Consider the following 17,847-nt stretch of genomic DNA (forward strand, 5'->3'; position numbering starts at 1 on the left):
GTTATTGAAATGAAATATGTAGTGTTCATAAAACGATGTTAGTCTGCCAATTCAGCTGTGAACACACTATGTAAACGTAAATGTCTGGTTTAAGTGTTCATCTGGAATAGTATATAAATGGAAAGAGGTTTCCACTCTGAGGCGGAGTGTGTGCTGATACGAAAGTTCCTGGCAGAATAAAAATGTGTGCCAGACCAAGAGTTGAACTTCGCACCATTGCCTTTCGCGGGCAAGTGCTCTGCCAGTTTTAATCTGGTAGGATGTTTCATATCTTACACACTCCACTGCAGAATGAAAATCTCAATCTGGAAACATTCCCCAGGCTGTGGCTAAGCCAAATCTCTGCAATATCCTTTCTTCCAGGAGTGTTAGTTTTGCAAGATTTGTAGAAGAGCTTCTGTGAAGTTTGGAAGTTAGCAGATGAGGTGCTGGCAGAAGTAAAGCTGAGGACAGTTCAGTCGGTAGAGCACTTGCTCGTGAAAGGCAAATGTCTCGAGTTGGAGTCTTCTTCTGGCACATAGTTTTAATCTGCCAGGAACTTCCAGCACATGCACGACACAGGAGAAAAAAAACACCGAGATGGATTTGTTATTGGAAATGTACATACTTGAACTGCGAATTTTATTTCCAAAATGTTTACTCTTAAGAAAGTATGACCCTACATAACCGAAACAACAGGATTTAATCTGAAAGACGGGTTGATATTCTGCTTATAGGGAATCACCATAAAGTGTAACATCTTTGAAAAGTTCTATTTATGAAAATCGAAAATTTGTGTTAAATGGAGTGATCTTTGTGAAGTGGGGATATTTTGACTGAAAGTTATAGTGAAATATTATGCCATATTAGTCTAAAACATTATCAGAATAAAGAGAGAATGTTTTTCGAACAAATTTGACATTACATAGAAACAAAGACATTACTGTGTTCTTCGCACTCTTTTTTGATGTGGTATGGAGAGTATGATCTATGGGAATCATAGCAATGGAAGAAAAATTGAATCTAAATTACGATAATTTCATGGGATTTGACTTAAATATTGCTCACTGATGATATTAGAAGAGTTTGTGTTCCTTATCTATAGCAGTCAGGACGTGCAACATCAGAAAATTTCTTCGGATAGATGACAGATATTGTGTCCAGGAGAAAAAACTATCCAAGGGTTAACATATGACACTATATCTCCAAGACGTAGTTTGTACAGATTGATCACGAGAGGTTACTCGAGGTGATCGAACACGAATGTTCTCAAATAATCCAATTAGTGTAACTGTATTGGGTCATTAACAAGTGATCTAAAAAGTACGTAAATTGATAAACACACCTAGTATGTATTTGGCGGTGGTATCACACACAACTGTCAAACCAGCCAAAGGGAGATACAATCACCTTCCATAGTCTTCCACTCAAGTAATACAAATCTGACACTTCCACATTGCAGTGATGGCACTCTACATTCTGGCAGGTTGGAGTGATAGGATGGCCAATTCAGACAAGGACCCGATATTGTGGGGTGTAGCACAGAAACCATTTCCGAGGTTACAGGTAGAGACCCCAAAGTTGGCAGCAGCAGCAGCAGCAGCAGCAGCAGCAGCAGCAGCAGAGGAGTACACTTTCATACAGAAAAATGTGAAAAAGAGGTGACACTCCTCCTGTGGATTAAATGAGAAGTGAATCACTGCCTTGTGATGGAGTGGGGACACACCCCATAAGACAAATCTTCGGAAGGGATATGCCCAGTGAGCCCAGCTTCTGAAGAAATTAAATCACTTTGAAACCTCAATGTAACCTAATATGTTGGACTGCTGCTTGCCATAGCTACTGTTCTCTTTTTTCCTTAAATATTTGACACACCTCAAGAGAGGTCTCCTGTATCCAGGGCAGAAGACGTGAGTCAGGTTGCCTATCTTAAGCTGCATGAAATTTTTGTAGCCCAGCTTCATTTTGCCCACTAGGTATCGCTTTTTCTATTTGTAACACGACGATATAACTCGTACAATGTGTGCTCGAGACAAAAGCGGTATATATAATGATTGCATTTTGTAGGTAAAGTGTGGATATAGATAATTAAAAAATAAAAATGCCACTTCAGGTACAACAAAATGTAATTCAAATAAGCAAATCATATTCTGATGTACAAATATCTAAACTTAACAGAAAGACTGCTTCACAATATTGCCAAAATGCTGCTTCTGTGACTGAAACACTACCAACACTGCGCAGGCTAGTACACTTCATGAATCCTCACTGCCTCAGTCTCACTGATTATAATTAAGATACACCCTTTCAAAGAGATAGCAACATACACCCTAACCAAAAAGGAAAATTAAGTTATCACTACATTAAAATGAAACTTATTCATAAAATATATTGCATTAACAAAGAAATTCAGACATTCAAATGAAAAGTGTTCTTTATTGATTGAAAATACTGTGATCATAAAAGATTTGTTGACGCAATATTGTTACGAGATGATGAAACTGTTCACGTTCCTTCGTTTCAAAACTGTACAGAAGAACAATGTATAATGTACATAAAAACGTATATTTTCTACTGTTATTGGTTTTGAAAGAAAATGCGATGGGAGGAAAAAAAAATCTGCCACGAGAGCTATGTCGAAATAGGAAATGGAAGAGGATGACTGTACGACAAGAGACACGTGGCAGTCTAACAACAGTGGACCTGATGATGGTCAAAAATTTATAAGAAGTGACCGAGAATTGATCTTACTCTTCTCATCCATGAGGAGCTTCCAAAGGTTATTTCTATATTAATATTTTGAAAGTTTCTTTATTCATTCTCATCATAACATACACACAAACAGCAAAATTTATAAATACGTCTACAACTGTAACAAAAGACTCATAAATTAGACAAAGCATATTTTTATTGTGTAAAAAGTGTAAGACCAATAGCTACTGGTTCCTATTACTTTAGACAGTTCATTTCTGGTCAGCTTTTTATCAGATGATAAATACTATTGTTCATCGACTGCCAAAGTCACATGAAGACTGAAATCACCACACCGTTCCCCATGAGTCATCACTATGTTTCGTGGAGCCCCGATGCTCGCACTTAAGTGCCTGGCAGAACCGGCAGAGGAAGGACACTTCACATCCCATCCTGAATGTATGGTCGTTTTTAAGCTGCTCAATTTGTGATTTGAAAAAGGGAGGACAGAACTTTCCATGTACAATGATTTTACTTAATAATGATTGCTGCCACTACTTTTTGTGATAAGCAGAATTCTCACTCATCTGAATTTGACCAAAGCTGTTTAACTATTTTGTTTCAAACAGACTATAAATTTCGTTCGGGCATTCAGTTTCACTAGTGTAACACTGCTATGATCTACAGGAAATCTGAGAAAAGTACTGTGCACCGTCCAATGATCCACATATCACTTTTCACTTTTTTTAATATCCTCCAGTGGTATTTTGGAAGTTGCCAAACAGAAAACAGACAACTCGTTAGTTGCAACGAAAACTGGGGTATTTGTTATTCAGAAAAATAGTCAAATGAACTCAGTAAATATGTCAATCAAAACACAATGTTAGTTTGACTGTTGCCAAAATGATTTTTAAACCTGCATTCCTCTCAAGATTTAGAAATCCGATAAGTGTCATCCACTGACTTTCTGGGAACCTTATATGTAAATCTCAAAGACAGGACTTTCTTTGGGTAATTTATGAAACTCAAAGGCCTGCCACATTAACCAGAAAAAAATTAGAGGGGGAGGGGTTGCTTAGATATTCAGTACCTGAGGTAATTTTTTGTGCTGAAGGATAATAAAACAACAACAGGAAAATGACAAAATGTGAAGAGTTGGATACTTCCACTAAAGTAAAGGACAGTTAAATAACACATCACAAATGTGTGTGATTGAAATTATTTCACAGAAAAAGGAATGATCTGTATGCTTCAAAAGAATATCATATTTCCTTATTAACTAATAAAATAATAATGCAATTAATGTCTATTACTGCATCAGTCTCTCTACATTCTTTTTATCAGAGGCGGAAGAAAAATGGATGTATGACAGCTGTAAATGATTACCTCATCTTTCTGTTCCTGTGTGCCTCGCATAATTTATCTGTTAAATGAGTTCTCATCTTTTCACTGGACTACTTTTGTCACCAAATGTAAAGAAATAAAGAAATACAGTTCTTGTCCACCAGGTCTCTCCTGCCATATTCAGATAGCACTCTCACAGTGATGAAAAGGTTTCAACACCCACATCTACTGTAGGTCACAGAATGGCATTCCAATTCCGAAAACGTGCAGTAGTCTGAGAATGTAAAAATCTGAACTTTCAGGACCTAATGTGTTCAAAGGGGCAGATGACCCAAGAGGAAGAGCAGTGGGAGACTGTCGAACTTGTCATCTAAATAAAAACAAAACTTAAAACAGGGCTAAAGAAGTTTACTGAAATAGTCTTAAAAGAGCTGGGCCAAACTTTTGAGACAAAAATGTAGTGTGGACAGTAGGACAAGAGAGCTGCACTTCTAAGGCAAATTAGCCAAATAACTGGTAGTATCACACAAAGACTACTATGCTTCCCTAAGGACTTTACTGTTGTTAATGTGCAATTAGGGATACTGTAAGAGAAATAAAAATTTGTGTGAGAAATTGAGAGAGAGAACTCTGCAAATGAAATGTCACTTCCACACTTCACTTACGACACGGAAAATGCACAGAAAGGCCTACTTCATTCTATAGCCTATTCCAGTCTCTGCCATCATACTATTTCTCCTGATAATACTGTATCCTCCACTCGATTGTACATTTCGGACACGACATTTCACATTATCGTCTCGTTCCTAATGTCAATACAACTACCGAATTTTGAAAACAGATCATTTTTTCCCCACCATTGCTTTTATTTCGACCATACAGACAATGTTGACATTATTTGTTGCAGCAAGTGCCCCAAACAAAGCACACACGATTAAAATTTTCCTGTAAAGTACACACATTAATGTCAGGAACCTCAGATTTTGCCTTGTCCCAGAAAACTCAAAAACGGATGTTTGACGGACAATATGGTCATTAATGAATTGTAACGTACAAGTGGGGCTTGCGCTATGTACTGAATGATCAGTGGCCTGACAACACGAGCAAATTTTTCTTTAGATGAGACTGTAGTACACTAAATTAAGGCAGTCTTTAAACAAACAAACAACTCTCTTTATCAAAGACAAAGTATGTGAGTGATTTCACGAGTTAACAGCACATCTAATACTGCAGTGGCCAACAGCAAATACTCAAAGAGAAGATTTTACCTGCATTAGGATACTTCCACTTATACACATAGTTGTTAGAATTTTGTACAGATATCAATATTTATTAACAAAAGATGATGAGCCACTAATACTGTGCACACAAACTTGTCTTAAGCTTTCATATGCCGTTTTCTGTACAACTTTTACTGTAAATGCAAATTTCTATTATCTCATCCAAGGTTTTCATAGTTCAACATCAATCTGCTGAACCTATGAAAATCACATAGACAGCATCTCATCTCACGTATCATTCACAGCCCTAATATTTCATAAAATGTCTGAGATTTCAAAATGAGGTAGACGGTTCTTCGCGCTTTCATGGTGGAATTTATGGTTCATCAGACTTTTTATTGCTTGATTATTTATGGACACCTACAAAAATGTGAATGGAACATCATTAGCACCAGCCTAGCAACTGTCACACAAAAGGACTACCAGGGCAGCATGAAGTGCGTTCCATTCAACGTTCTGTCAGAGCCCACAGAGCGAGCGACAAATTCTGTAGCCGACAACTGTCGGAGGCAGCAGTGCGAGCTGTCGAGATACTCTATACAGGGAAAACAACAATTTGGCTGCAAAGGTTAAAAATTGTAATATGTCAAAATGAGTTTTGTTGTAGATGAAATTACACAACTGGGCAAGTACAAGGTGTCCGTTAATTTCTCTTTGCAATTTTAGGATTTAATCAATCTAAAACTAACCCAGATAATAACTGGTTTTTAATGTGGGACACCATAACTAAAACAACTAACTAACTAACTAACTAACTCACTCACTCACTCTATATGAATTAACTATCACTTGTTGAAAACCACTTGTTATTACCTTTATCTTTAAAGTTATAAAATCCCAAATCTGTAAAGATAATCATGGACAACCTGTACAATGGTTAATAATTAATTGTACCTGGAATGATTCTTTCACAATGTTGCACAGTACGGGTCATCACATAACATCCACACTGAACATGTACTAAATGCAGAAACTTGCCTTTTGTGGGAATTGCTCTTATCAAGTAAACTGGACAGACTATATCTTTCTTCAAAGGAACATTTTCAACAGTGAATAAAAGCTAATGAACATTAGTAAAAGGTGATACATGACATTTGGCGTGAAATTTTCACATAAAAACCTTAAAAATGTGAGGGGAAAGTATGCCCGCACTGTGCCTACTCATCACATGAGGACACAAACACGTTCCGCAATACTGTATTCATTTTTTTATCAGCTATTGTATCCTATCAGAGAAAGTATCGACAGAGGCAATTATAAACAGTATAAACTACAACACTAATAAATGTAACATAGGGCACATACAGAAGGACAACAATTTTTTGGAATGTTAATATATTTGTAAATGTCATTATGAAACATGAAAACAGATAATAAAATACTCAATATTCAGTCTTCTTATTAACAAGCTTTCCTTAAATGACAAAAGTCACTTACGAGAACCATGAGGTCGGGACACATCGATTACTATTTATGAGACATTACACAGATGCTCGAGTTGCCACAATTTGTTGTCACAATCTGTCCACCACTCTAGAATTGAGTACGGAATAGGAAGCAGAGGCCAGTGGGAGTTGAGGGGGGCGTGTAAGGAGGTGCGAGAAGCGTGAGGCACAAAGCAACACAAATGTCTTCACACATTATAATTTCTCTATTTAACTGAAAATTCACATGCTAGTCATTTCAGACCTAACATATTCCGTTTCACAGTTATGCAATTTGAGTGGACAGACACGGGAAACTAGTTACTGCTGCTGAACAGCGATATAAGCTCCTGGCTGAAACAAGACTGTTTTGGGGAGGGGGGTACCACAAATGGCCACAAAGTTAATGTATTCTCTACATACTGCCAGTGAAAATGCACAGTCTGACTGCTTTTGCTGTCATTCTGACCGTGTAGACGGAGATCGTCCAGAGGAGCTCAAATTACTGCACTCATTTCAGACAGCTTAAGGACAGGAAAAATTTTGGCAAGTACAACAAGTGATTTCTGTATTTTTTAAAAAAATAGCCAAGTCTGTTCATCCTCTAACAAACCGACATCTGTTTGACGAGTAATCGCTGCTCTGCTCTTCGGCACCTCAAAAATGGAAAAACGTGTATTTTCCTTTCCGGGATGACTTACGACCAAAAAATTAATGTTTTCGATTCAGTTTGGCTCAGAAATTGGATTCTCATTTCAAATAAATTCTTCCCTCATGTCACAACAAAATATTCTAATAATTTTTAAATATTCTGAATAATATTCTTCATAACAGAGAATGTTTCGGTGCAAAGTATATGCATAAAAATCACAGGTGCCAGATATCTAATACTTAAAAAATTAATTTTATAACAATAGTAACAACCAATCTTCATTCACTAAAATTTTAACACAAGTAAAATTCTAAATCTATTCCACAATTACAAAATAAATTCCTAGAGAACTGCAACCTAAAAGTTTGCTACAGCACTATTCCCTAACCTGTTCTTCTGTATTTAACAATAAGCCCGGACAAAAAAATAATGCAGTTCAAAATATAATATTTTAAGTAACCACAAAAAAATAACTTCTGTCAATTCTAAGTGCGGAAAGAACTTAAAAAATAGTTTAAAGCTAACAAACATCTTTGTAGTAAAACTTAACAGAATATTGCTTGCAGAACAAACATTTAAATCAATGTACAAAACAATAAATGTAAAGACTAACACTGGACCTAACAGCAACATAGCAAAAGTAAACTCTTCCACCCGTCGAGACACCTTCGAGTGTACTTGGTACTATGACCGGAGGCGGATGCTGCTCGAACTACCATGTTCTAATGATTACACTGTCGATCCGAGGAATTGCGGTGGGAGTTCGTACATTGCCCGTCACGTCGGACCCAAACCCCGATTCCACACCGCTACGACGGCTGAGTCTCGTCAGGCACAAAGCGGTGCAGGGCTGACGTGAGGACGAGCAGTGAGCCCTGCAGGCCGGCCGGCAGGTGGTTCTGCAGCCACGTCCCTTTGTATTGCTCAATGTGCGCCAGCAGCCTGAAAAACCATAATGACACCTCATCTTCCGACACACAGCACGACTCGGAAGATGCGAAGTTTAGTGTTTTGACTGTCAGGTTTTCATTTTTTGATATACAGCTCAACTTTTTGATAAAGTACTTATGAAACTAAAGCTGATGCAGGCTCCTAGGCATTATGCAGTAAGTGGGTAAATGCTCTGAGCACTAGATGATAATATGTTGCCCACAAGAGCTCATCACAGAGATGTATGAAAAAGGAGAAATCGCTGAAGACTTACGAATATCAGTTCTTGTAATAGTACTTAAGAAAACCATGTGAGACTGGTGTGAAGGCAGTAAGCTTACTAGTCTGTGCCACCAAGATGCTGATACAGATCTTACGCCACAGAATAGTGAACAAAACTCACTGATGATCGTGTGAATCTACACACGCTATAATTATTTTACTAATACTGTGTCAAAATATGTTGTGGATAAATAAATCACTATTTGTAGGTGTCATTGATTTAAAAAATTCTTTCAATAATGCCAAATGGTGTAAAATTATGCAAATTTTTATGTGGATTACATTGAATCACAGACAGGAAAATAGTGCAGTAACTTCACAGGAATCGGGAAGCAGTTGTCAAATTAGAAAGACATTGAGCGAAAATTTAGAGGAGTAAATAAAGGTATTGAGTAGGGACGCAGCCTTATCCCATCACAGTTCAACATACACATTGAGAATGCAATAAATGAATATAAACATACATATGAGCAGCATTTTTCCAAAATTTAACAAATGCAAATAGTACATTTTTTGAGGAAACACATTTTTAAAATATAACACTCGTACCAAAACGCTAAATATATAAATGAGATGATTTAACATTTATACTGATTTTGTAATCACAATTCCAACTGTGTGTTTCACTTTCCTAAAATTATCAATATCTATATGAGAGTAGAGGGACAAAGTTTCCAAGTTTTAAAAATTTGATAACATGCAACAATGGAAGTTAAAAGATTCGTTAATATATGCATTCAAAGTGACTTTTTTTATCTTTAATATTAATTACAAAGAAAGGTACTTCACTGCCCAGAAAGACACCTTCCACAATCACTTATTGCACTCGCACTGTGGGGAAATTAAGTGCACCACTTCCAGTTGGAAATGACAACAGGTCATCAAGTGACGCAGTCAGTTCATATTACGCTACAACAAGAGTAACGGTTCACCTCGTTGAGTAATTTGCAATTGTTGCTGAGTATAGGGTATTTTGGGGCACTTGAGTTCTCTGTAACATGTCCCGTTTCCTATTTTTCCCGCCCTGTGTGCCAGTCCTAGATGGAAATGGTAAATTTTGTATTCCAACTTGTTACCCTCAGCACACCGAGCCTGCAGTGAATTGCAGCACCGAATATGTTTCTTTACTCTTGTATCTCCTGTTCATCAAGCAATTTGCACTCAACCTCAACCACGATAGTCAGTTTTGTATTCAATCTTGTTACAGTAAATGTAATGCAGTTCTTATGAAAATTAGAGATGTTAACTTTTCTATTCATTAAATTCTTTATTCTCCAGTCATGAATGATAAGAAAACATAAATAGATCACTGATTCAGAGGCTGACAAGCCAACAGTATGCACCCTGATAATTGCTCAGGTGACAGCAGTGTCTAGAACTGGAGTGTTTCTTTATATCCATAATCCGTTTTACCTATTACTGACATTTATGTTATTTCTTTGTGACCAGATATATGTGCACGCCAGTGGTAATGGCATGTCAGCTGCGCCATACATTTTAACGATCAATAACAGTAGGAACAAATAACCAACATTCCTGGCAGATATCTCGACAATACCAAATAAGTACAGTTAGTAATTTAGTTGGTGTTACTGAGCAATACAAAACCTTAAGGAGTAATACCTTCACCTGGTAAACACTGAGTAACGAAACTGCACGCATCGTATTCAACAGATTGCCTGATTGCCCACTCTCGAATATATCTAATGTGCAACAACTGGAGAGAGAGGGTTGACTGGGACTCTTCTAGATATCACAGGTTGTTGTTGTTGTGGTCTTCAGTCCTGAGACTGGTTTGATGCAGCTCTCCATGCTACTCTATCCTGTGCAAGCTTTTTCATCTCCCAGTACCTACTGCAACCTACATCCTTCTGAATCTGCTTAGTGTATTCATCTCTTGGTCTCCCCCTACGATTTTTACCCTCCACGCTGCCCTCCAATACTAAATTGGTGATCCCTTGATGCCTCAGAACATGTCCTGCCAACCGATCCCTTCTTCTCGTCAAGTTGTGCCACAAACTTCTCTTCTCCCCAATCCTATTCAATACTTCCTCATTAGTTATGTGATCTACCCATCTAATCTTCAGCATTCTTCTGTAGCACCACATTTCGAAAGCTTCTATTCTCTTCTTGTCCAAACTATTTATCGTCCATGTTTCACTTCCATACATGGCTACACTCCATACGAATACTTTCAGAAATGACTTCCTGACACTTAAATCAATACTGGATGTTAACAAATTTCTCTTCTTCAGAAACGCTTTCCTTGCCATTGCCAGCCTACATTTTATATCCTCTCTACTTCTACCATCATCAGTTATTTTGCTCCCCAAATAGCAAAACTCCTTTACTACTTTAAGTGTCTCATTTCCTAATCTAATTCCCTCAGCATCACCCGACTTAATTAGACTACATTCCATTATCCTTGTTTTGCTTTTGTTGATGTTCATCTTATATCCTCCTTTCAAGACACTGTCCATTCCATTCAACTGCTCTTCCAAGTCCTTTGCTGTCTCTGACAGAATTACAATGTCATCGGCGAACCTCAAAGTTTTTATTTCTTCTCCATGAATTTTAATACCTACTCCGAATTTTTCTTTTGTTTCCTTTACTGCTTGCTCAATATACAGATTGAACAACATCGGGGACAGGCTACAACCCTGTCTTACTCCCTTCCCAAGCACTGCTTCCCTTTCATGTCCCTCGACTCTTATAACTGCCATCTGGTTTCTGTACAAATTGTAAATAGCCTTTCGCTCCCTGTATTTTACCCCTGCCACCTTTAGAATTTAAAAGAGAGTATTCCAGTCAACATTGTCAAAAGCTTTCTCTAAGTCTACAAATGCTAGAAACGTAGGTTTGCCTTTCCTTAATCTTTCTTCTAAGATAAGTCGTAAGGTCAGTATTGCCTCACGTGTTCCAGTGTTTCTACGGAATCCAAACTGATCTTCCCCGAGGTTGGCTTCTACTAGTTTTTCCATTCGTCTGTAAAGAATTCGTGTTAGTATTTTGCAGCTGTGACTTATTAAGCTGATAGTTCGGTAATTTTCACATCTGTCAACACCTGCTTTCTTTGGGACTGGAATTATTATATTCTTCTTGAAGTCTGAGGGTATTTCGCCTGTTTCATACATCTTGCTCACCAGATGGTAGAGTTTTGTCAGGACTGGCTCTCCCACGGCCGTCAGTAGTTCCAATGGAATATTGTCTACTCCGGGGGCCTTGTTTCGACTCAGGTCTTTCAGTGCTCTGTCAAACTCTTCACGCAGTATCGTATCTCCCATTTCATCTTCATCTACATCCTCTTCCATTTCCATAATATTGTCCTCAAGTACATCGCCCTTGTATAGACCCTCTATATACTCCTTCCACCTTTCTGCTTTCCCTTCTTTGCTTAGAACTGGGTTTCCATCTGAGCTCTTGATATTCATACAAGTCGTTCTCTTATCTCCAAAGGTCTCTTTAATTTTCCTGTAGGCAGTATCTATCTTACCCCTAGTGAGATAGGCCTCTACATCCTTACATTTGTCCTCTAGCCATCCCTGCTTAGCCATTTTGCACTTCCTGTCGATCTCATTTTCAAGACGTTTGTATTCCTTTTTGCCAGTTTCACTTACTGCATTTTTATATTTTCTCCTTTCATCAATTAAATTCAATATTTCTTCTGTTACCCAAGGATTTCTATTAGCCCTCGTCTTTTTACCTACTTGATCCTCTGCTGCCTTCACTACTTCATCCCTCAAAGCTACCCATTCTTCTTCTACTGTATTTATTTCCCCCATTCCTGTCAATTGCTCCCTTATGCTCTCCCTGAATCTCTGTACAACCTCTGGTTCTTTTAGTTTATCCAGGTCCCATCTCCTTAAATTTCCACCTTTTTGCAGTTTCTTCAGTTTTAATCTACAGGTCATAACCAATAGATTGTGGTCAGAGTCCACATCTGCCCCTGGAAATGTCTTACAATTTAAAACCTGGTTCCTAAATCTCTGTCTTACCATTATATAATCTATCTGATACCTTTTAGTATCTCCAGGGTTCTTCCATGTATACAACCTTCTTTCATGATTCTTAAACCAAGTGTTAGTAATGATTATGTTGTGCTCTGTGCAAAATTCTACCAGGCGGCTTCCTCTTTCATTTCTGTCCCCCAATCCATATTCACCTACTATGTTTCCTTCTCTCCCTTTTCCTACACTCGAATTCCAGTCACCCATGACTATTAAATTTTCGTCTCCCTTCACAATCTGAATAATTTCTTTTATTTCATCATACATTTCTTCAATTTCTTCGTCATCTGCAGAACTAGTTGGCATATAAACTTGAACTACTGTAGTAGGTGTGGGCTTCGTATCCATCTTGGCCACAATAATGCGTTCACTATGCTGTTTGTAGTAGCTTACCCGCATTCCTATTTTCCTATTCATTATTAAACCTACTCCTGCATTACCCCTATTTGATTTTGTGTTTATAACCCTGTAGTCACCTGACCAGAAGTCTTGTTCCTCCTGCCACCGAACTTCACTAATTCCCACTATATCTAACTTCAACCTATCCATTTCCCTTTTTAAATTTTCTAACCTACCTGCCCGATTAAGGGATCTGACATTCCACGCTCCGATCCGTAGAACGCCAGTTTTCTTTCTCCTGATAACGACATGCTCTTGAGTAGTCCCCGCCCGGAGATCCGAATGGGGGACTATTTTACCTCCGGAATATTTTACCCAAGAGGACGCCATCATCATGTAATCATACAGTAAAGCTGCATGCCCTCGGGAAAAATTACGGCTGTAGTTTCCCCTTGCTTTCAGCCGTTCGCAGTACCAGCACAGCAAGGCCGTTTTGGTTATTGTTACAAGACCAGATCAGTCAATCATCCAGACTGTTGCCCTTGCAACTACTGAAAAGGCTGCTGCCCCTCTTCAGGAACCACACGTTTGTCTGGCCTCTCAACAGATACCCCTCCGTTGTGGTTGCACCTACGGTACGGCTATCTGTATCGCTGAGGCACGCAAGCCTCCCCACCAACGGCAAGGTCCATGGTTCATGGGGGGGATATCACAGGTATCAGCTCAAATTCAGTAAAGTACCATGAAAGCACATCTTGAAAAAAGAATGATTAAAGTTATGTAACAGTGTAATTTTAGAGGTAGTAAGAAGCACGTACTTGTTAGCAATGTCCGTGCGGAATGTCGGAGGCAGGTTGCATATTCCTAGGTTGATGACTGCCAGGCCCATGTTGCTATTAGGGTTCATTCCTACAGTGATGAGGGTCCTTCCAATTCTGAAACAAAAGTCATTTCAACAACAACTAACACAGAAAAATTTTAATATTTTTATGTGTATGTCACTTATTTAAAATATTGTTAATTCTCTCTCTCTCTCTCTCATAAATATGGAGAGGGGGAGAGTGGGAGGGATGGAGAGGGTGTGTGTGTGTGTGTGTGTGTGTGTGTGTGTGTGTGTGTGTGTGTGAGAGAGAGAGAGAGAGTGTGAGTGAGTGAGAGAGAGAGAGTCACAAGAAGAAGAAATTTTGTACTTTACCTTCCCAACAATCGGAGAAAAAGGAATGCAAGTAGTGAAACTGGCCTTCGTTTACAGAAACCTACAAGAGCAACTGTTTTTCAATTTAAGAAGTTTAAAAATGGTACATTTCAAACATTAAATATACAATTTTGGTCCAGACTGCTTAAGGATTATTTGATTCCACGAGACATGTTTTAGCTACTGCCTTTCGGGATACAAAATTGTGAACTCTCGAATAAAGTGCCTTGTCAAGATACATGCAACAGCAATGTGGTAACTGTTTATCACAGTACTGTGGTCTTCACTTTGTAGAGGTACACAATGTAATTAATCAGTGACACATAAGTTTGTGACAAGATTTCTACGATCCATATCACACGGTACAACAAAAGAAATATGGGGTCATACAGAGGGGCACTATGGGCGATCAGAAAATGGAACGGAGGGTGAGGGATACTGACCTGATGGAAAGTATTCCCTCTGCCACACACTGTATGGCGGCTCACAGAATTGGGACACAGACACTGGAATCGGCTACATCCTCCAGCTGTTGTACGCATAGAGCCACCGGCTGTCAGTATTGAGAATAGTTACGAGTCATTTATTTGCTGACTGTTACGACACAGATCTTTTGTTTCTGCGGTGGATACACTGAATAAGCCTAAATAAGAATCTCTTGTGGGATGTATCGTGTGATTCCCAGTAACACGTAAAGCTGTTTCAGTTCATATTATATACAACATATTGTCTGAATTCAAATTGTAGGTTGCCAACCAACTGAGCAACCACAAATTAGTCTGTTGTGATGTATAGTCCATGAATGCTTACTGACAGAGACATCTCGACACAGTTAATGAATAATTGGTGTTCGAAGAACAGGCTCAGTATATCTCCGGTGTCACATATTTGTACCACACTTGTTTGTAATGAGAGCCAAAATGACTTCTTATTGGCAAGGAACATTGTGTAAACACCCTCTGCATGGTCTTCTTTGGAGTAAGTTCAGCAACATTGTAGTAGTAGTACCTGCCGTCGTGGTCTACAATAGGAAGGCTGGAGCCCTGCAGCTCTCCCTGTTACCGTATTTACTCGAATCTAAGCTGCACTTTTTTTCCAGTTTTTGTAATCCAAAAAACCACCTGCGGCTTAGAATCGAGTGCAAAGTAAGAGGAAGTTCTGAAAAATGTTGGTAGGTGCTGCCACAACTTAACTTCTGCCGACAAATATATGTAGCGCTACACAGGCATGCTTTGCAGGCAAGGTGGAAGACGAGCTTTTTTTCTCCGCCCCGAATTTTGACCACTGCATTTTCATACATTATCCAATGAAGTAAATACAAATTCCGTATTGTTCATCTTCAAATGTAGCAGCATTTCAATGTACTACGAAAATCCGACTGGCAAGACTGTTTGGGATATTTGTCAATATGGCCAACTCTACGTTCTGAATTTTTTCCTACTTGTGAGAATAGATGGTTGCTAATAGGAACTTTTATGAATTGTGAATCACATGCAGTACTCTATTCACCATAAGAATAATATGAATACAAACATTTTGCCATGTATTCTTTTGCGTTTGCTGCTATCTCATTTAAATCCTGTCTGCCTAATAAACTATGAAACTAGTGTGAGACAACTGCAAACGCGGAAGAATATACGTATCACGTCATGTTTATATTCGTATTATTCTTATGCCTAGTAGTGATACAGTCAGAAATGAAGCACGGCAATTGACTAGATTTTTAAATCTAAGATGACTCTGACTTCTGCGCAGAATGTAATGTACAAAAGAGGTGCCTGCAAAGATTTTCAAATGGGGAAAAATTTTAGATAAACTCTCGTTCAGAACATCATCTATAATACGCAATCTATTATTTGGTTCTTGTTGATCATTATCAAAGAAAGCAGCAGTGTAAGTAACAACAAATAGCGGTCTCTTGCCATTATTTTGCTAATGAGACAATTCATCTATTTTTTTATATTGTAAGCCGCAGTAGCGCGCACAAAAGCAAGCCATGCCGCGAGTGGCGACAGGTCGTGAACTCTCATTATAAGAATGCGACAAACAATGCATGACACAGTACAATAATGCATTTTGAGCTTAGAGAGACGTAAACACCTATAACAAAGAGAACGGCACTTACCAGATCAAAGCAAAATAAGCAATCGATTCAAACCAGACGAAGCATGTGAAAAAGGAAGGGTACCTGTATAAATATGGATGGAGCGCCTGATGCATAGCAATGGCTACCTGGTAAAGCTTAACTGTTAAGCTTACGACTCTAACCAAACTACTGTAGCTGTATCGTCATTCATTCGACCTAAATTGTGTCTCATATTACAATGGACCAACTTTGTTTCGATTTAGGTGCGGCCTAAAACTTTTCTCCCCCCTTGAATTTCGAGTCCCAAATTTCAGGTGCGGCGTAGATTCGGGAAATTTTTTTTTTTCCTTGATTTCGAGTTTCATTTTTCAGGTGCAGCTTAGATTCGAGTAAATACGGTAGTCTATACTATGTGAACCTCTCCATCTCTGCACAGCTACTACACCATACATTTGTTTGAACTTGCTTAGTCTTTCATGCCCCAAGATGGTAGGCAACTGCAGTCCAGCTTCTGTACAACATACAGATAACCTTTCACTCGCCGAATTTAACACTGCTAGTGTCAGAATTTTGGAGGGGGTATTTCAGTTGTCACTGACAAAAGCTTTCTCTAAATCTATAAATGTCCCATAAATGTACATTAGTCTTTCTTTTGTCTGCTTTCTAAGTGACATCTAACGTATCACAAAAATAGAACTGAAAATATCTTTCGAACGAGAGAGAAATGACAACTGCAAACCTCGGGAGAGGCACCTACACGTACCGGTCCCGCTGAATGTCTACTCACTACGGAGACCTCTGTATTTCCGTATTACTTTCCAAATTGTAATGAGAAATGAGCACAGAGATCGGCACTTCCGTTAGGTCTCCTTCACTCGTGGTGATCACTGCAATGCTGTCTTTAAATAGGCTATGAGATTGTGAGAAAGAATTGAAGCAAAAGAAAGTGAAAGCAAAATTGAAATAAAAGACAGGTCGATTAAAATTGGTAGCACAAACAGAGCAGGCACTCACCTGCAAGCCGTCAGCAGGAGGTCGGCCGAGAGCTGCACCTCCCGCAGGATCACCTCGGCACACTCGCACTCCAGTTTTGCACGGAAAAACATATTTTGGCACTTCTTGACGTACTTTGTCACGCGCTGTAAGCACACAATTTCAGCTTAGGTACTATTGGTGTACAAAGAACGTTCGCAACAATAGCAGTTCAGTATCACTAACAGGCATAATAAAATGTCAGAAATGCACTGCAGACTATTTAGTGACTAGTAACAAACGCTACAGCAGCTGTTTGATGCAGTAGCTTCATATTTGTCAAATTCCCTTCCATTGGGAAAGTGGAATGTGCTCAATGCCTGTGATAATGACTTTCAAAATGATAGAATGAACTGTTACAGGAGCCCAAACAGGTGTAGATGTACTAAGACATGTATAACAACACTGAAATACTGCACTGATAACGGTTAATTATTAATCGAAATCTGGATCTGCTTTAATAAAGCTAGAACGGAAACGACGACTGATTTCTGCTCTCGTATCATTTCAAACCTTCATATTTGTCGTAAAGTATTTATTTTTTCTTGTACAATAAGTCGGGTGACATAAAAAAAATAAATAAATAATAAATAAAAAAAAAAATAA

At 38.5% G+C, this 17,847-nt stretch overlaps 1 protein-coding gene across 2 annotated transcripts in view; it reads right to left on the bottom strand.

Annotated features, from left to right (window-relative positions):
- Nucleotides 1–2,087: 2,087 nt before the first annotated feature.
- Nucleotides 2,088–17,847, bottom strand: part of LOC126424546 (uncharacterized) — a 176,078-nt gene continuing 160,318 nt past the window's right edge. For both annotated transcript variants that reach the window (XM_050087290.1, XM_050087289.1), the window contains exons 17-19: nt 17,224–17,348; nt 13,747–13,863; nt 2,088–8,312 (exon numbers count right to left, since the gene is read on the bottom strand). In XM_050087290.1, coding sequence (XP_049943247.1) covers nt 8,180–8,312; nt 13,747–13,863; nt 17,224–17,348 — 375 coding nt within the window. In that variant the 3' untranslated portion in view covers nt 2,088–8,179. The remainder of the gene's footprint in view (nt 8,313–13,746; nt 13,864–17,223; nt 17,349–17,847) is intronic.

Source organism: Schistocerca serialis, chromosome 10 (genome assembly GCF_023864345.2).
Source record: "Schistocerca serialis cubense isolate TAMUIC-IGC-003099 chromosome 10, iqSchSeri2.2, whole genome shotgun sequence".
NCBI classification, from domain to species: Eukaryota; Metazoa; Arthropoda; class Insecta; order Orthoptera; family Acrididae; genus Schistocerca; species Schistocerca serialis.